Source organism: Sprattus sprattus, assembly GCF_963457725.1.
Source record: "Sprattus sprattus genome assembly, chromosome: 20".
Classification (NCBI taxonomy): domain Eukaryota; kingdom Metazoa; phylum Chordata; class Actinopteri; order Clupeiformes; family Clupeidae; genus Sprattus; species Sprattus sprattus.
The window spans coordinates 12,464,937-12,486,085 of NC_137918.1; the positions used below are offsets into that span (position 1 = coordinate 12,464,937).

Here is a 21,149-nt window from a genome sequence, read left to right on the forward strand (position 1 = left end):
GCCTTCATTACAGACACCCAATGCATGGCAGTAGCACCTAGCTAGCATTGAACATCCCATAGTGGAATGTTGTTGGTACCACTTTACAATAAGGCTCCATAAATGGTTTATAAATAGGTTATAAATTAGGTTGTACACCCTTTGTAAGTCATTAACAAGCCCTTATAAATGAGTTATGAACACAGTTTTTATACATCTATGCGGGGTCACTATTTGGGAAGATCCCCATCTTGGTAACCCAATGTCTATCCCTTAACTGGCTCTACTAGCCCAATTGCACACTCCCTACCATTCTTGTTCCTCAAAAACCTTTATGTCACATCACAGCTTAATAATTAGAGGGAGGTGAGGTTTTTACATCATGGTAATAGATTCAATGATTTCTTAAGCCTCGTGGGTATGTGGTATGTAATCAACTCATAGCTAGCGTGCTAATCAATGAGCTACTGTGATACGTGAAAATGTGGACAATTCCAATGCTGTCAAAGTGCTACTTTTTGTTGGTTCAGACGGAGGAACAGTTTTGTTGGAGAGACTCCCACACCTGTGCAGGGGCTGCAGGGGTCGAAAGCACTGATCGACAGTGACACATGAAAACAAGTCTCTTTGACAAACCATCCATTTAAATGTCTCAAGGCCTGTTGTTACGATTGTGATTTGGAGCTCGCCCCCCCATTTTTGCAAAGCCCATCCTTCAAGAGACACACAACTGCCTTTTCAGGAAACAATTCCCTTCCATCAAAAGGGAAGAGGATTTGGTAGAGAATTGATTTGAAACGTCCTCAGTGTAACCCTTTTCTGCGCTGCACTGGTACATCACTTCTGAGTATTGAATCTTTTTTTTAGCTTCCAGCCAAAAACATAGACTGTCGAGACTCGGACAATGCTAATCCTCTTGTGAGTTAGGTTTGTCCATGAGCACATTGCCTGAACTTGAAGGTAAGTCTATATGAAGCGTGTACAAACAGCAGCTTCACTGCTAAAGGATGATTTAAAAAGGAGAGTTTGTTAGGTGACTTTATGCACAGTGGTATTAACTATTAACTATTTATTCTTTTTCCTTAATGTACTTAGTTGGTGTAAAGGTAGCCCAATAAGCAAGTTCTGAGAATATTCTGGAGAACACAATGAGCATTTAAGAATGAATTAGTATGGTGTCTCCTACTACTGTGGCCTTGTGAGATTGTAACTACTACACCATTGAGTATATGTATTACTTCATGGCATATGGCATGTCAATGACAACACACTCATACTTTGCAATCACTTATACAAGAGTAATAACTAATGACACAATTTTAATATAATACGGCCATTTTAACCAAGAATACATTTCTCCTTTCTTTCATTTTTTGCACATGTATTTCTTGTGTTGAAGACGACCTTGTTATAGTGTTACTGGTCATTTGCCTGCTGTTGAAGGGTTAGTTGTAGTCTGAGGCTCTCTCTCTCTCTCTCTCTCTCTCTCTCTCTCTCTCTCATCTTTGGTCCTCTGCTCTCTGTGTGCTGTGGGGGTTAATTGTAGTCTGAGGCTCTCTCTCTCTCTCTGCTCTCCCTCTCCCTCTCTCTCTCTCTTGTCCTCTGCTCTCTGTGTGCTGTGGGGGTGTGAGTTAGCATGTGGTCCTCACCTGGTACTCTTCTCGCAGCTGGGACGTGTTGCTCTGTGTGTCCACCCGCAGCATGTCCTTGTAGGTGAGGGCAAACTCGCTGACCGGGATGGCCGTCTCTCCGCACAGGCACGCCTCCAGGATGGCCTCGTGGATGAACACGTACTGCTCCTGTGGATCCGACACACACACACACACGCACACACACACACACACACACACACACACACACACACACACACACACACACACATGCACAAACAGACACACACACACACACACAGACACACAGACACACACACAAACAGACACACACACAAACAGACACACACACAAACAGACACACACACAAACAGACACACACACAGACACACACACACACACGCACACGCACAAAGGCACCACAGGAGGCCATCAAATCACACTCGCTTCTACAGCCACATCAAACTGTGGGCCAATCAGACAGGCATTGATTTCATCATACGGTGGACACTGAAGACTGTGATTTCATCACTTTGGCAGGTGATATTACTCTTGATAATTTGAGAGATAAGAGACAGACACATTGAATGATCAGAGAATGCTACTGATGACTATAAAACCGACATTAGTAATTATATAATAACACAAGTAATAAATGCCAAACATTAGTAATCATATTAGATATTACAACAGAGAGTGCTATAACGCAACCACACAAACAGTTGCCTGTGAAAACAGCTCTAGTAAACAGGTCCACTCAAGTTCTAATGACTAGTGTCACTGTTGTTGTGAAGCACTGAAAATGCTTGAATTCTGTAAAGGTAGAAAGAAATCCAAAAGCAGGCGTATCCCCCTGTGATTGTGAAAATGTCACCATCACATCATTAACAGACATGGTAATAAGCGACGGTGTCTGCATGGATATCAGCTCGCTCTTTGAACATGAGATTAAATCAAGCGAATTACATGAACACACACGGGTGGGGATATACTTTGAGACAGAAAAAAGCAGTCCCTCTATTTGAACTGTTGCACGATTTTTTTCTCTTATGAGATAAGAAGATATCAGATATGAATCACTATTTTTACGGACCTTACATTATTCTTTGTGTGCAATTTATTCATGCGTTTCTTAAATGTTCCTTTGTGCGTGATATCCATCACTGGACTAAGTTGAAGCAGCGTTCGGATTCCCTCGCTGCTCCTGTTTGTTATTTTCAGCCTTTCTGTGTGAACTGATAGTGTGGCAGTTTCTGTGTCAGGGGCGACGTCTCGTACATGTTCATGTCAAGTTGGGATGAGTGACAGATGCCCCTTTTCCTGTTTAGGATTCTTAAACTCAGACTGTTTCCTTGTTTAATTAGATATGCGGGTCAATCTTTGTGCGAAACCTTTCTTCTCTCCCTGGACCGTGCATCGTTGCAAAGAATAAAACCTTGTTCCTGATTAAACACCAGTCTCTGAGTCTCCGTTTATCTGTGGTATTAGAAAATTACCACCAAGGCAGCCGATACGAGATATAAATCCAGCAAATCCAGCAAAGGCAAAGAGAAATATCACATTAAAATTTAAAAGCGAAATTAGCCGACGGGTTGAAAAGAGCCGCTATCACTTAAGCCCTCACAGACTATCAGCTGGTGATGATCCTGTAAAGAGTCTCTGTCACCGAGTGATACGAAGCAGCACAGATATTTCAATCACGTGCTCAGTTTCTCGCCCGCTCCCTTTGAGACTGTCAGGACGTCCACAAAGACTACGTGCTCACGTCCCCGTGTCTGTTACCAGCAGGGGAGAATGACGAGCACTGTTGAGCAGGAAGAATGACAGTGAATGAGAGAGAACGAGAGAACATTCTTGACAATGATGAGGCTCCATGAGGTCTTTGTCTCTTTCTTCCTGTCACCGTCTCGAACTCTGGTTTTTACTGTCAAGCTAAAGAGAACCTTTATTCTTTTGTCTCCCTCTTTCTTTCTCGCTTTCTCTCTCATTCCAATGCAAAGAAGACCTTGTGAGTCAAGTGTCTCTTCATTCCTCTCTTCTTCTCTCTCTCTTTCTCCCCTCACTCTATCCATTTACATTTATTCATTTAGCAGACGCTTTTATCCAAAGTGACTTACAAGGATGTATACACATTTTTTACATTTACACTGATGGCACACTGCACATCAGGAGCAATTAGGGGGTTCAGTGTCTTGCTCAAGGACACTTCGACAGGGAATTAAACTAGCAACCTTCTGATTGCTAAATGACTTCTCTACCTCCTGTACCACTGTTTGTCTAGCCATCTTTTCTTACCTCTGTCTGGATCATGTTGATCCGTCGGGAGCAGAGTGTCTTCACACAGTTGTAGATGTCCACCACCCCCTCACACTCAGCCATGTCCAGCATCACGTCCAGCACAATGTAGCAGCCTGTCCGGCCAGCCCCCATACTGCCACAGCGAGAGAGAGAGAGAGGTCAAAGGTCAAAAATGAGGGGCGGTGGAGAAAGAGGAGGATGAGGAGGAGGGAAGGATAGCATTTAGCCTCAACACCTGCATTTGTCAGTATGCTTACTAGGGGTGGGAAAAAAAAGTATTCTTCGATTTCTCTCGATTCTCTCTTGAACGATTCTTCATGAGAAAAGCTCATAATCAGAATTTTTACATCCATATCGTGTTGAAATGCAAGCTGCATCGATTATTGCATTGTTCATAGAAGGTCATAATTGTGACAAGAAAAAGCTTTTCTCTAATAAAAAAATAGAGAAGGTGATTCATCTGTTGTTTTTCTTTAACTCAAACTCAAATGTTTTAAAAATCGAGATGCATCGATATTCGTTTTATCGGTTTAGAATTGATAATCGATAATCGGTTTAGAATCGAATTGTTGACCTCTGAATCAGAATCAAATTGTGAGGTGCCAAGAGATTCCCACCCCTAATGCTTACCATACATATTCAATAACAAACAGAAATGAAACACATGAACTCCAGAGGCAGAATTTCAAGTAACATTATGGATGCATGCCCGCTTTAAAACAGAGCCCCCTTCCAAGGCAATTTCGGCAGATTTGAAAAGATCAGAATACAAATGTAATATTTCTATAATGTGGCCAACTCGCGTCACACTTCTCCATAGCTTGGGGGAGTTTTTAAGAGATCAGAATACAAATGTAATATTTCTATAATGTCGCCAACTCGCGTCACACTTCTCCATAGCTTGGGGGAGTTTTTAAGAGATCAGAATACAAATGTAATATTTCTATAATGTGGCCAACTCACGCCACACTTCTCCATAGCTTGGGGGAGTTTTTGCCATATGGCTCCCCTCATGCTTCATGGGGTGTGTGAGAGGGGCTCGCTGATGCACAGCTGGTAGGAGTGCGGAGTCTTACCTGCAGTGCACCACCACAGGGCCAGCATCCGGTGGAGTACAGGACTTCACTCGCCGCAGGAACGCTAGCAGGCCGGTGGCATGGTAGGGCACGCCATGCTCGGGCCATGAGGTGAAGTGGAACTGGCACACCTCGTGTTTGGCAGGGTACCCCCGCTGTGGTGAGAAAAACAACAGCATGTGAGCCAGATGAGCCAATCAGAACACAAAAACAACAGCATGTGAGCCAGATGAGCCAATCAGAACCGCTGTGGTAACAAAAACAACAGCATGTGAGCCAGATGAGCCAATCAGAACCGCTGTGGTTAGAAAAACGAACAGCATGTGAGCCAGATGAGCCAATCAGAACACAGAAAGGGAATGAACTAAGGGTAGGGTGTCACCAGGTCAGATAAGCCATAAAACATTTACCATATGGAATAATGCCTCATTATGTCACGGTTCTTTTGTGTGATATATTTTGTGTTTTGTCTCTCTCCGTATCTTAAAGGTTCATTGAACAGTTGGCCACATAAAAGGACTTGGAAAAAAAAAAGCACCAGCCAAGAGTGGTTTAAGAGGCAAGCCCATTAAAAAAAATATCTTGGGTTAACTTCGAGGTGTTAAACTCATTTATCGCTGAACAGCTGTAGTGACAAAAAAGTAATTGCTAATGGTAAGACAAAGTGACGGGGGTGACAGTGACAGGAGTGACACAGTGACAACGTGACAGAGGTGATAGAGTGACAGGGGGGGGGGCAGGTTCTCTCACCCGCTCCATGGCGAAAGTGCGAACGGTGTACTCCGCAAGCGTCTCCGTCTTCAGGAGTGTGATCTTGATGTCGCCGTACAGCTCGCTGTCATCAGGCCAGTACTTACAGCACTTCATCTGTGTGTGTGTGAGACAGCGCATAATACATCACAACACACGCACACACACATACTAAGTGGTCACCCCCTTCACACAGGAGTGGGACTGGACACAAGAGCTCAGTACTCTAGATACTCAAGACGCAACACAGTGATTAAGTCTTCCAAGAGTCTTTCAAGAGCAGACTGATGACATTGGTGGAAACTGCTAGGGGACGTTCACGTCACTGCACTATCTGCATTTGCACATCTATATTATCTTTACAGTGGGGAAAATAAGTATTTTAACCCCTACCGATTTCGCAAGTTTGGCCACTTGCAAAGAAATGTGTGATCTATAATTGTATTGGTAGGTGTATTTTAACAGTGAGAAATTGGTGGAAACTGCTAGGGGACGTTCACTTCACTGTGTTACATGCTACATTCAGCTAGTATGATAATGCTTAAATGTTTTTGGTTTAATGTGCTTTTGTTATTTAATTTATTAAGCCAATGCAATATTCCGGTTGTCTAGTTGTTTTGCCTTGGTCAATGATCTGAGGATCGATTGCTTTGGTCTAGGAATATTTTTGGTTCCGGTAAAAATTCGCGAGTTTCTCTCTCTGTTTGACGAGTGTTGAAAAAGTAAAGAGCATTGAGCTTGACGAAGGAATTTATGACTGACTCTGTGGTTATTTCTAAGTAATTAAGAGGTATAACAACTGCACTATAAGAACATTTGCACATCTATATTATCAATATGTAGTATGTAGGTTAAGCATATTAAATATCTCTGTTGTGATGTAGAAGAATAGATAAGACTGGTTTGGGTGGAATTTTGCTCTGGTCTCCTTTCCTATAGAACTGATATTTAAGGTTTCAAGATGTATATTTTGGGGCCACAGTCGAAACGCTAATGCAGACTTTTACCAATACCACTCCTACCGATATCTGCTATCAATAACGGCCAGTTCAAGGAGACAAGGTAATATTGTAATATTTCGGCTCCTGGAGTAAACAGTGCTTTGATGAGGCCTCAGAATACCCCTTCCATGCTGTTCAGCATTGAAAACCTCGAACAGAAACTTTCCTACACGACATCAGCAAATCTTCAACACACCATAATTCTTGATTATGGCGAGTCGGTAATATATCTTATGCTCCATTAATGGTTAATTATCTCCGTCCTTAATCATTCACTCACGGGGCCCCAGACTCTGAGCTGAGGCTGAGAGGCTAAGGCGGTCAGACCCGCTGCCCCAGTTGGAGAGGCAGGAGCCGGGGTAGAGAGTGAGCCACTTACCCTCCCGACCTCCACCAGCTTGGTGATCATGACAATGCTGAAGCAGTTCTCCTGCCAGACCATCCTCCAGAAGTCATAGATCATGTCCTGCTTAGGGCCTGTGTGAGAAGAGAGAGAGAGAGAGAGAGAGAGAGAGAGAGAGAGAAGAGGGGAGGAAAATAGAGGAGAGAGGGAGGAGAGAGTAGAGGGAGAAGAGAGAGAAAAAAAGAGGACAGGAGAGAAGGAGAACAGAAAAGAGGGGAGGGAAAGGGGGTAAGGAGTGTGAGGAGAGGAGAGAGGGAGGAGAGAGTAGAGGGAGGAGAGAGAAAAAAAAAAAAAGAGGACAGGAGAGAAGGAGAACAGAAAAGACGGGAGGGAAAGGGGGGAAGGATTGTGAGGAGAGGAGAGGACGGCAATGGAGAGGGAAGCAGGAAGAGAGAAGTGGGGTAGAGGAGAGAAAGGAAGAAGGGATAGAGAAGGGATGGGGGAGAGAAAGGAGAGTGAGAGAGAAAGAGAGAGAGAGAGAGAGAGAGAGAGAGAGACTTAGTAAGTCATTCTGCATTAGTAACTCTGGCCATTTCAGCCAGCCTGGAACAGAATTACACTGTCTGCCTTTATAAACTGCAGTGCTTTCTGCTCAATGGCTGGCTGCAGGGATAGCTGTCGCTATGCACACACAGACACACACAAGAAATGGACACAAATCACCAGAACATGTGTTAACACACACACCCACACCCACACCCACACCCACACCCACACACACACACACACACACACACACACACACACACACACACCCTCAGGGAGGTTTAAGGGAGTCTCACTGAATGCATTATTCTGTGCTTGGGATACTGCTTTGCTCTAGCATGATCAACACTGTTCTTATGATGAGGTGCCGTTCAGAACAACTCGGCACCCTGGGATATGTAGTCCACAGAAACAGCCAGGCATACTCATGGGCTATAAAGCTGACGGGGACACGGGTCGATGAAAGGTCACGTTCATTTGCATTTTCATAATGAGTGGAAGCCTTTTAGTTCCCCATGATTCACACACACATGCATTAACACACTCTGTCAAACATGGAGTGTTTTGCTCGAGGGTGCAGAGGTGCTTTGAGGCTTAGCTTGTATTCAGAACATGTCCGCCTGTTGTGCTCATGGTTGCATTTCAAACACATTTTAATCAGGTATGCTGAATGAATGAGCAACTGACGACTATGCAAGACTCCTCCATTTTGTACATGTTGATGCCTGAGCACATCGGTGGCAGAGGAGGTGTGTGTGTGTGTGTGTGTGTGTGTGTGTGTGTGTGTGTGTGTGTGTGTGTGTGTGTGTGTGTGTGTGTGTGTCTGGGGGGGGTTGCCACGGCACGTAATCTGTTCTCGTAATCTGGCACGTTCGCTTTGCCTTGACCGTCTAACTTCCCGCCAGCCGGTCAGAGGCCAGGGCGGGTGTCTGTGTGTGTGTGTGTGTGTGTGTGTGTGTGTGTGTATGGTGGGGAGAGAGGCTGTCTGGACCACCATCCAGAGAGACCATTCCTGCTCAGGCATGCCCATCACGTCCCAAATCCCCAACCTCTGCGGCCCTCCCCTTCATAATTAAACATCAGTGTTATTTTCTATATTTAATGTGTGAGACGAGGTGACACGGAGGGGTCCCTGCTGTCAGCAGAGAGACAGATGAAGACAAACAGAGAGAAAAAAGAGACAGACAGAGAGAGAGAGAGAGAGAGAGAGAGAGAATAAAAGGGAAGGAAAGAGATAGTAAGAAGAGATAGGGAGAGAGAGAGAGAGAGATGGACAAATGGAGGAAGTGCAAATAAGAGAGAGAAAGAGACGTCGAAAGAGAGAGAGAAGTAGAGGAGGTAACAAAGAGATGAAAGATGGATACAGAGAAGTAGAGGACAGAAGAGAGAGACACTCTCTCCCAATAAGTATGTGTGTGTATGACTGTATGTTCATGTATGTTTGTGTGTGTGTGTGTGTGTGTGTGTGTATGTTTGTGTGTTTGGGTGTGTGTGTGTGTGTGAGACAGGCTGACAAGAGGGTGGGGATGTCCTCCATGGCAATAAAACAAACATAAAGAACAGTGATATCACACACAGAGGGAACTAAGGAACTTAGGGAGTGATTCCCCCGAAGATGAGCAGCAGAGATTAAGATCCAAGGCGACGTGGAGAGGGAGGGGAGGGATGAGGGATGGTGGAGAGGGAGGGGAGGGATGGAGGGATTGTGGAGAAGAGGGGGTTCTCAATCCCACGAGGAGCAGCAGATTAAACACCAATAAGAGTGTTTGTTCATAAATTATTCAATCCCCCTCGTTAGACTACATGGCCGCGGAGGATGAGAAGAGAAGTACAGATCACGTTGACACTAAGAATAACTCGCACACACACGCACACACACACACACACACACACACACACACACACACACACACACACACACACACACACACACACACACACACACACACACACACACACACACACACACACACACACACACACACACACACACACACAGACAGACACACACACACACACACAAAACCTCTTTCCTTCAAAATACAGAGCTGTGATAACTCACCTTGAGTGGCGATGTAGTGGTTGGAACGTTGATAGCCCTGAAAAGAGAGAGAGAGAAAGAGAAAGAGAGAGAGTACACACACTGAGTTTAAATGCAATTACAAAGAGCGCAACCAACGTAGGCCACTGCCATCTTAACCCTCAACCACTTGTCGGCTTGACTACCACACAGTTAATCAAAGCAGTGCACTTCCCCTTTCTCCCTCCATACAATACAGTCTGCTCCAGATGGAAGGGACCCTGCTTCATTCCAACATGGTAGACTGCCCCCCTACGCTACAGATATTATTCACAGGCACATGATTTTTACAAATGATTCTGTGCTGGATCAGATAAGTGATTAGAAGGGGATTTGAGTTGACGCGGAAAACTGAATAATACATTTGGTGCTGTGGAGCATCTAATCCATCGCCTCTGAGCCCAGTGATCCAGGTACATTTGTTTAAAAGGGGCTACCAGCCTGCCGTCATATGCTGAAGGGAAAAAAACAGATTTCTGGGCTGATATTCTGCACATGACAAGATGGCTGATTAAGTCTCGCTCACGTGTCTGTCTATCTGTGGCCTTCACTTCTGTGTTTATCCCTTTTCTGCAGCATTCATCCATCTGTTTTTATGGTCTCTCACACTACTTTCCAGCCCAAATGATCTCTCTCTTTCGCTGTTCCTATCTGTGGTGTTGTGTCCACTCTCATCCCTTTGGTCTCTAATATGTATCATTCCCTCTCTCTCTCTCTCTCTCTCTCTCTCTCTTTCTCCATTCCTCTTCATCACTGATCACGGGCAATTTATTTATTTATTCATTTTAATTATACGGCTTCCCTCCCCCCCGTCCCATCAACAAAAAAATAAAAATAACAACACAATGAAAATATCACAAATGAATCAGTCACATGAGGGGTCTGCCATGCCACACAGCAGGGGGTGGAGATGGATGGCGCACAGCATGCAGGAGGGCAGTGACCCCACATTCCCATGATCCTTTGCTGCAGCGCTCCCCCCTGGGCCTCACCCTTACTGCCCCACCGCAGTAAGCCTCCGGGGCTATCGCCAAGGCAACAAAGCTCCCTCACTGACGTCCAGTAAGCAAGTGCTTTGGTCCATCACAGACACACACACACACAGTAAGTACCAGTGTGTCTGTGTATGACATGAGAGATGCTGAACTACATAACCAATCCTTTTGTATAATGGATATAAACACAGATCCAAAAATCATGTATTTGTACCACCAGCAGTTATGTAAACACCTAGTGGTTTTTTTTCTTAAAAAAAAAAACAAAAGCTGAAATGCCTCACATATTGAGGATGCGTTTTGTTTCCCGTGTTGATTTAAGACTTGAGAAAGTTGGCTGTGAACAGGTTAGACTGAACAGAGAGAGCAGCTGAGGCGGATGATAAAATGAACAACAGCGTTAGCTGCCAGCATTGAGAGAAAGAGAGAGAGAGAGAGAGAGAGAGAGAGAGAGAGAGAGAGAGAGACAGAGGGAGGAGAGGAGAAGGCAGAGTCAGGGCCCATAAGGAGAAGCAGCCGTCAGATGATGGTGCCACCAAATAACACACTGAGAAATTAACTGTGGGAGTGTGGGAGTGGGTGTGTGTGTGTGAGTGTGTGTTTGTGTGTGAGAGAGAGAGAGAAAAGACTGAACTACCAGAGTCGACAGTTGCACAGGCAGAGTAAGCTTCTCTTTCGAGATCTTTCTCTTTGTCACTTTCTTTTTCATCATCTCTTCCCAGCTTTCTTCTCTCCCTCCCCCTGTTCTTTCTTCTCCCTCTCGCTCTGTCTCTCCTTTCCACTTTGCATTCTCCTTCCCTTTCTCCACTCTGCCTTCAGCCTTACCTACACCTCATCTCCCTCTGTCTCTCTCCCTCTACCCCTCATCTCTCTCTCTCCCTCTCCCCCTCTTCTCTCTTTCTCCCTCTACCCCTCATCTCTCTCTCTCCCTCTGCCCCTCATCTCTCTTTTCCTACTTGTCTCTCTGCATTAACATGCCTTTGCTTTCTCTCCCTCCTTTTCTCTCCCCCTCTCACGTCCCCCCACCTTCTCTCTTTCCCTCCTCCCTTTCCCCTGTCCTTCTCTTTCTCTCTATCTCTCTCCTTCTCTTTACCTCTCTCTCCTTCTCTCTCTCTCTCCTTCTCTTTCTCTCTCTCTCTCCTTCTCTTTCTCTCTCGTTGTAACCTCCACTACTCCCTCTCTCTGTGTGCCTTCCAGTAACATGCCTGTGTTGTTTCGTGTTTAGCGTTTTGTGTGGTGTTGAGTGTGAGGCTCCTAGTGTGTGTGTGTGTGTGTGTGTGTGTGTCAGCCCAGCCCTTTGTGCCTGTCCCCATCCTCAGCCCTGTCTCCAGGTGACTGCTTCACAGATGAAAGGCAGCAGCGTGGAGGGTGGGGGAGTGGGGGGTACGGGAACTTCCCCCGGGCGGAGGTGCAGAAGTGAGAGGTATGGCAGATGACAAAAAGAAGCGGAGGAGGAGGAAGAGCCGAAAGGGAGAGCAAGAGAGAGAGAGAGAGAGGGAGGGAGGGATGGACCTTATGGACAAGAGAAGAAGTGTGGAGGGAAAGAAAGGATAGGCGTGGAGGGAGATCGTGGAGGAGGGCAAGCAGGGGGTGAATAATGGTGATGGAGGAGGAGAAGAAAAAAGGAGAGAAGAGAAGAGTACTTACTTCCCTGTTAATCCGAATCTAAGAGGTGCAAGAGATATGAGAGAGAGAAAGAGCAGGGAGGGGGGGCATCAAGAGAATGAAGTGAGAAAGAGAGAGAGAGAGAGAGAGAGAGAGAGAGGAAGAAAGAGAAGCAGAGAGAGACAACGAGAGGGGAAGAAGAAGTGGGAAAGAGAAAGAAAAGAGAGGGAGGGGAAGAGAGAAGGTAGGGGAGAGAAAAGAAAGAGGGAGAGAGAGAGAAGGGGGAGAAACAGAGAGAGAGAGAGAGAGAGCACATAAAGAGGCTAATTAGTGTGATGAGGGAGGAGAACAGACAGAAATCAGAGATTGCGGAGAGCTGGCACAGGCCACCTGCACGCCGGAGGACAAAAACAACACACACGCAATCCAGCGCAGAGTCGTGCGACTCCACACAGGAAGTGACACGTGCTCGTTGCACCTGCTCACTGAGGCCCGATGCGTTACCTGATTGGCTGCATTGACACAGGCAGCCTCTGAGTGTTCCTGTGATTCAGTGGTGTTAGAGCCCATCCAGTATAGGTACCGTCATGGCGTATCTCAAAAGGCTCAAGTGCACAGGGAAGACATGTTTTTTCGATTCGCTTTTGTTCATGGACTTTATACATCGAAATACAAAGTGACAAAAGGCACAATGGTTCAGGTGGCATTTTGTCCTGCTGCTGATAATTACATTATACGTATATGAGGTTTTCTATTTTTAAAAATATATTTTGAATTATATCTTTATTTTGTATGTTTGTTTGTTAGGGCCATACTTATGACAATGAACTCTTTAGGGATCAAACAAAAACAGAGATCATCCTGCACTATCCTATTCTGTATACCTCATCCAGTTACACATAACAGCTGTACATCAACCAACAGGTGCTTCTGCAGTTTCCTCACACAAAAGAAATCAAAGCTTAAGGGACCCGAATCTGACCTCTTCACTCAACACCAGATGCTGCTGGGGTCATGTGAAGTCACTGCAGACCTGTGTTTTCATCTTCTGTCACTATAAGAGGTGAATCAAGGCTGGCAGGCTGTAATCTTTCATTGGCCGTAAATTTGGCCTTGTGTTACCCCCGCCGCCTCCACTAATGGCCTTCCAGGACGAACAGGAAGCCAAGGTTATGCTCTGGAGCACTGTGTAACACAGGGGCCAGCTGATCTGGGCTGTTTGCCCTCCCTCGCTGGAGCTTTTTACCTATTATTTGATTTGATTGGCGTTTATTTTCTTCTCTTCCCATGGTGCACCAGATGGTCGTTCAGAGAAGATTTTTATTTTTTTCGGAGTGCAGCTCAGAGTTCCATTCACCTTAAGCACCAACACAGCTTCCTGAGGAGAGGCTAGGCCCATAAAGAGGTTTCAACAGGCTTTCAGCAATCATTTCATTTTTGGCTTGACACAACACTGAGAGGAAGAGGGCAAGAGAACCTGGCCTCGACCTGGCAAGGACATGGTCCAGAATCCAGCATTTAATATTCCTCCATTTCCTTTTAATTACAGTGCATGAAATGCCCTGTATTGTTATTCCTAGGCATTTTCTTCTTCTTATTCTTCTTACCTTTTTCTGCGATTAATTCAGCTCGAACCGCTTAACGTAGAAACTTCATTCAAACTTTGTCGCGTAGGTCTTATAAAGGACACTTATGCTATGTATTTTTCACTTTTCTAAACTTTATACTTTTTAAGTTATTATAGAAAAACAAATCTAAATTTTCCCATTGACTTACATTGGGCCATTATGACATCATAATAGGGTAATTAAACTGGCTTGCACCTGTGCTTCACTGACACCTGCGGCAAGCCTCCAAGGGTCCTCTTCTCTCTGTACCTCTCCATTCAACTGTATAACTAGGAATATTAATAGACACCTTCCATACTGTACTTTTTTCTCTCTCTTCTTCTTTCTCTCTATCACTCTCACTCTACTTTCTCTCACACTCCATCTCTCTGCTTCACTCTTTTTTCTCCTCCTTTCAATATTTTCACTCTCTCTTTTTACTGTCTTTATCCAGAGCCACTCTTGTTCAGTCTTCTTTCCTTACTTTGTTTCTTCCTCTCTTCTTTCCTTTCTTCTTTCCTTCTTTCTACTCTTCTTTACTTTCTTCTTTCCTTCTTCCACTCTTCTTTCCTTCTTCCACTCTTCTTACCTTTTTCTTTTCTTCTTTCCTTCTTTCACTCTTCTTTCTTTTCTTCTTATCTTCTTCGGCTCTTCTTCCCTTCTTCCACTCTTCTTCTTTCTTCACTCTTCTTTCCTTCTTCCACTTTTCTTCCCTTCTTCCACTCTTCTTTCCTTCTTCCATTCTTCTTTCCTTTCTTCTTTACTTCTTCCACTCTAATTTCCTTTCTTCCCTTCTTCCACTCTTCTTTCTTTCTTCCACTCTTCTTTCCTTTCTTCACTCTTCTTTCCTTTCTTCTTTCCTTCTTCCACTCTTCTTTCCTTCTTTTACTGTTCTTTCCTTTCTTCCTTCCTTCTTTCACTTTTCTTTTCTTTTATTCGTTCTTTCTTAACTTTTGCATTTCATGCACTGGTATTTCCTTCAGGAAATGCATTTTCTAGTTCTATTTCTTATTCGAGTTTGAGTAATCTGCGTTATGAAGTTTCATCACTAAATACCCTATTTCTATAGCGTTTGTGCTGAACCATTCCCCTACGCAGAGCAGTAGACTGGTGATGATTTGGAGGAGACTGAATTAATTCAGAAGACTAGCACAGATGTTGAATGAGCAGAGTATAGTCTACAGGGAGTAGCAGGTGAGTTTATACAGGTCACCAAGTGCATCTTGCCTCTGGAAAAATAACGGAAATAAGAGCTTGCGGTCTGTGTGTGAGTTTGTTGGTGTCTGTGTGTGAGTGTGTGTGTTGGTGTCTGTGTGTGTGTGTGTGTGTGTGTTGGTGTCTGTGTGTGTGTGTGTGTTGGTGTTTTGCACCAATTGCATCTTGCCTCTGTAAAAATAACGGAAATAAAAGCTTGTGGTCTGTGTGTGAGTTTGTTGGTGTCTATGTGTGAGTGTGTGTGTGTTGGTGTCTGTGTGTGTGTGTGTTGGTGTTTGTGTGTGAGAGAGGGTGACTAAGGGGCAGATGTTAGAGAGTTCAGTTTACACAGCGACTTATCATCACATCGCCCCCTGACCCTAGTCTGAAGGGCATAATTCAGTCACAGGCACATCTCATTGGAATTGTAGAACCGATATTACAAGGATTCAAAGGTTTAGCGATCAGGAAATAGACATACATGCTTATAAGGCATCATAAAACAGAGATAGTACAGGACAGTAGTTCTACAACTCTGAAAATAATAAAAATGAAAATAGTCACATTATTTGCGCATCTGTAGCAAACACAAACTCAAAATTGTAGCAGGCATCTACACGTAGGGAAGTGGATAGAGTGAAAAAGCGAACAGAAGTAAAGATTGCTTTTAACATGGTACGAAAAGGGAAAACTGATCAGAATACTGATTCCATTGTTTCTGGAGGTTTACGCATTAAAACGGGCGCTAACATATTAGTGCATCTGTCCCTGAAAGAGAGAGAGAGAGAGAGAGAGAGAGAGAGAGAGAGAGAGAGAGAGAGATAGAGGGAGAGTGGCTGAGTCCATGAATTATTGGCCGTGGGTCCAGCAAAACCGACCTGCTCATCTATAAAACAGGTGAAGGCTCTCCTTCTCTCTCTCTCTCTCTCTCCTTCTCCCTCCCCCTCTCTCTCTCTCTCTCTCCCTATCTCTCTCTCTCTCGCTCTCCTTCTCCCTCTCTCTCTCCTTCTCTCTCTCTCTCGCTCTCCCTCTCTCGCTCTCCTTCTCCTTCTCTCTCTCTCTCTCACTCTCTCTCTCTCTCGATCTCCCTCTCTCCCTCTCCTTCTCCCTCTCTCTCTCTCTCTCACTCTCCTTCTCTCCCTCTCTCCTTCTCCTTCTCTCTCTCTCTCTCTCTCACTCTCCTTCTCTCCCTTTCTCCTTCTCCTTCTCTCTCTCTCTCTCTCTCTCTCTCGTCCTTGGGCTTCTTCTCTTCCCCCCCTTCACTCACCTTATGTCCCAGAAGATCTTGTTATGCTTGCTAGTTGTCTTCCCAACAACACTGGAATACCTTTGTGTTCAGTTTCTATTTTCATTTTCAGGGGGTTCAGTAATCATGTATTAAAGACATGAGTGGATGTGCTCCAAAGGGGAGTTTTGTTTTTTGTTAGCTAGCCTTGAAATGCTAATGAGAGCTGTCATTGTGAGGGCTTTCAGATGTTTCCAACATACTGAATACATGGCTCTGGTGAATAGAACTCTATTCCACTCACTATCAAGCTTTTGATAGTTACCCTCAGCATCATCAAAAACTGTTCAAATATTAACCAGGGCTTTACTGAGCTATTTCTTACTCAGTGTTTATTGTAGGTGAGATCTTTCTTTAACTTTATTTAATATTATAGTTTTCTCAACCAGTGAACCGGGGAGGGGTGGGACTTGATCTGAAGCACAATTCTTCAAGAAAGTAAAGAAGGGATGAATCTTTTCTTCAAGAAAGTAAAGAAGGGATGAATCTACTCTTCAAGAAAGTAAAGAAGGGATGAATCTATTCTTCAAGAAAGCAAAGAAGGGATGAATCTATTCTTCAAGAAAGTAAAGAAGGGATGAATCTTTTCTTCAAGAAAGTAAAGAAGGGATGAATCTATTCTTCAAGAAAGTAAAGAAGGGATGAATCTATTCTTCAAGAAAGTAAAGAAGGGATGAATCTTTTCTTGGGATGAGGAGCTGAAACTGTCATGATGTGGGGATTTACAAAATAACAAAGGTAGCCATTGGAGGTGGGGGATGGGGGGTGAGGATTGTGTCGTTCTGGTGGGGGGGTGGCGGTGGATTTAAAAGGTGCTATCATCTCCTAAAGCACCTTGTGATGGTCATGCTCTGTGCTGATTTTCAAGTTTTACTTTAAATGTCAGGTATTTGGCAAACGCTTTCAAAGCTTTCCTCTCTTCTCAATATAAACCTCCTCCCCCTCCTACTCCCCCTTTCTACTTCCACACAGCAGGGGGACACGGGGTAACGGGGATGGTGATAGCGTTAAATCCCCATGGGAAAAATCATTCCCAGACAGTGGCGACTGGAGCAGTGTGGCCTCAGTGTGGAGATGGCTCCCTCAGGTCCTTAGGTATGGACAGGTATGTTGCTGTTTCAATAGTGTATTATATATGTGAATAACGTGCATTGTCCGTTAAATAATTTGTGCAGTGTTTTACATGTGTTTGAGTAACGTGTTGTTTAAATGACACATGAGAAAGAGTTTGCCTGACAACGATGCTGTGATGTTTTATGAATGAACAGGAAATAAAGAAAGTTATTGAAGAGTTTGTCAGTCCTCAATTCGACCACCGTCACACTGTCCTCGCTCCGCAGCCGGAGCTCCCCGTCCAGACAGTGGGAGGGCAGGGAGAGACGGGAGAGAAAAGCCCAGCGGAGGAAAGACTAGCAAGGTGTGTGTGTGTGTGTGTGAGGGTGGAGAGGTGTTAAGGCTGATTTATGGTCAGAGACGTAAGCGTAAGCACAAGCGCAAGTCTTTTCACGTCTTGCGTGCGTTGGCCCCTTTTTCTAGACTTGTGCCATTTTTTTACGCAAGCCTATTGTTCTGGGTGTGAATTGCTTGGCAACACCCGCAACCATTAAGGGAGCATGAATTGCTATGAGTACATTTTGCGCAACAACGTGACACCAACGCAGAACCAAGCAGCCGCCTTTACTTACGTCGATGTAGTTGGCGTTGACATAGTCCGAGTTGGGGTCGGCGAGGAGAGAGTGCAGTTTGACTCGGTGCCGGTCGTCTGGATGAGAGAGGTGAAATGGAGTGGTGCAGGAGATAAAAAAAAAAAAAAAACTCAAAACACTTTTAAAGGAGTTTTACACAGATCACTTAAATGTTTAACCCTAGAAAACAAATTACTGTGTAGGTTGATACGCTTTGAAAGGATAAAGGTGTACCACTAAATTAATCTGACCCCTTTTAACATTTTTTAATGCATGTGAACATTCTCCGATAGGGAGCGTTCGTTAAGCACCACTACGTTGAGTGGGTCGACACATTATTAGCTTAGTCTCCGTGGAGTGGGTCGACACATTATTAGCTTAGTCTCCGTGGAACAGCGCTGAACTCACGACTGAGAATGCTGTCCTGCCTCCCCTTGGTCTTATCCTTCTTCTTCGTCACATCCCAGCCGTCGAAGAAACTCTGAAAAAAAAAAAAAACAAACAAACTAAAACTGTCAACCAAACGTTTTGAAGACAGGGTCACACACAGGTAACCATACTCTCTCACCGTACGACTTCAAATTCAAACAAGCGTTATTGGAAACACCGTGTAACAGCCCTGCCAAAGCAGTGCAATGTTCAAACAATACAACAAAATAAAATAGATAGACATATTTGACATGGAGCAGCGTAACTAGTAATAACAGTATTTATAACCAAAAAATAAGAATACAAATAAATAAAAACTTACAATAAATACATAAATAAAAACAACCATTAACCATACCACCTCCTTTCATTCTATATTGTTACCCTTCACTGCTTGCCATATTAATGGATGCCGCCTGTAGAGGTTGTATGAGAAGACTGAGTGAGTGAGTGAATGGATGTGGACATTCTCTCCCTCTCTCGCTCTACCACACACACACACACACACATATACACACAAACTCTCTCTCTCTCTCCCACACACACACTCTCTCTCCCACACACACACACACACACACACACACACACACTCTCTCTCTCTCTCTCCCTCTCACACACACTCCTTCTCTCTCTCCCACACACACACTCTCTCTCTCTCCCTCTCTCCCACACACACACACACACACACACACACACACACACACACACACACACACACTCTCCCAGATCATGGGGTCCCTCTCGTCTCCTCCACGCTCCAGCGGGCTCATCCCGGTGCTCGTTGCCGTGGCGTTAATACCCTCATCAGTGCGGAGCTCCAATGTCAGTGGGAGGCGTGGAGCAGCGTGGAGCAGAGAGGAGAGGGGTAGAGGGCGGCGGGGGGAGCGGGGGCTCACCTGAGGCCCTGGCCAAGCTCGGGCCAGCATGCTGATCAGGGGATTACACCTGTGTCTGTCTGCCTTGCAGGTAATACCCCCTCTAATCCTGCCATAGGCATGGCCTCCCTCTTTCTCCCACACACACTCGCTCTCTCCCTCACTCTCTCTCCTTCACTCTCTCTCTCTCTGTCTGTTTCTCTCTTCTCGTTCGTGCGTGCTCGCCTCTGTCTCCCTCTGAATAATTCTCTCATTCTCAGACACGAACACAGACACGCACACAAACACACACAAATGTGCAGACGCACACATGCATCTCTGCACAGGCGCACACACATAAACAGACATATACACTCACTCAAACACATGCACTCAAACACATACGTACTCACACACACACACACACACACAAACTTCAGCAACTTCACTCTACTTTCTATACATCCATCTAGTCCTTTTTCAGTGCCCATCACTCTCTCTCTCTCTCCCTCATCCATCATGACTGGAGTGCAGCTGTGGTTCCTCTGGTACCCAGATCAGCATCCTCTCCTCCTCCACCTGAACCTTTTCCTACGCGCTCTGCCCATAACAAATCACAAGTGCTAGCTCACCCCGACCTGGAGAAAAAGTTATTTATTCTCGCTCTTCCTTTTCTCTTTATCTCTCTCTCTCCCTCCCCCTCTCTCACCTACACACATACCTCAGACACGAACATGCACAAACACACACAAATGTGCATACGCACACATGCATCTCTGCCCAGGCGCACACACACATAAACAGACATATACACTCACTCAAACACATACACTCAAACACATACGTACTCACACACACACACACACAAACTTCAGCAACTTCACTGTTCCATTGAATGTAAGACCAAACAACAACTAAAACACAACCTCATGTCATATCCTCCCGGGGGGGCTGATCAATGGCGTGGCCCACACACACACACACACAGACTATACACACAGACACACACACACACACACACACACACACACACACTCATGTCATATCCTCCCGGGGGGCTTGATCAATGGCGGGGCCCCAGGGCCTCATTAGAAATAATGGTTGTGAAGCAACCTGTCCAGGGGCGTGGGCGGTGTGTGTCTTTATGGTTGGAGGAAGAGTTGGTGGCGGAGGTGACCTACCGCGGGGTTGGATAGGTGTGTGTGTGTGTGGGGAGGTGGGGAGGGAGTGAAAGCAACCTGTCCAAAGGGTGGATGGGATGTGTGCGAGTGTGGGCGTGTGTTGGGGGGGGGTTGGACTGGAAACGACTTGTCAATTGATTCTGAGGGATATTTGTGCCCCCCCCCCTGAGATGGCCTTAATGAATGAGGAGGCGAGACAAAACACCGGGGTGCCCCTCGGGGAAAGATGTGCTCAGAGACCAGATGAGAAAAAGAGAGAGAGAGAGAGGAGATGAGTGTGAGCAGGAGGCGGGAGAAGAGGCCGTCACTGTCAAAGCCAACTCAACACACTCACACACACACACACACACACACACACACACAGACACACACACACACACACACACACACACACACACACACACACAGAGGACGTCGCTGTCAAAGCCAACTCAGCCCCCCAATTGAGATGAAATTACCAGGGAATGTTTTATTGCTTGGGTTAGGGCTTAGGCGCTCGGTGAGAGGGTGATATGTGGGCTCGGTAATGGGGGGCAACGTGAAGGCAGCCGCAGCTGATGGTGTTTCAGGCCCAAACTCCACTCCAATCTTGTCTGAGGGAGATTTCGCTTAACGGGCGCCCATCAGGAAC

The 21,149-nt window shown here is 45.3% G+C and overlaps 1 protein-coding gene across 1 annotated transcript in view; it reads right to left on the reverse strand.

Annotated features, from left to right (window-relative positions):
- Nucleotides 1-21,149, reverse strand: part of LOC308381826 (receptor-type tyrosine-protein phosphatase U-like) — a gene marked incomplete at both ends in the record, with an annotated part of 201,270 nt that overhangs the window by 13,836 nt on the left and 166,285 nt on the right. Inside the window, 9 exons of the mRNA XM_080859435.1 lie at nt 1,629-1,778; nt 3,885-4,020; nt 4,964-5,118; nt 5,714-5,830; nt 7,094-7,191; nt 9,666-9,702; nt 12,326-12,343; nt 18,055-18,131; nt 18,463-18,535. Coding sequence (XP_080715561.1) covers nt 1,629-1,778; nt 3,885-4,020; nt 4,964-5,118; nt 5,714-5,830; nt 7,094-7,191; nt 9,666-9,702; nt 12,326-12,343; nt 18,055-18,131; nt 18,463-18,535 — 861 coding nt within the window. The remainder of the gene's footprint in view (nt 1-1,628; nt 1,779-3,884; nt 4,021-4,963; nt 5,119-5,713; nt 5,831-7,093; nt 7,192-9,665; nt 9,703-12,325; nt 12,344-18,054; nt 18,132-18,462; nt 18,536-21,149) is intronic.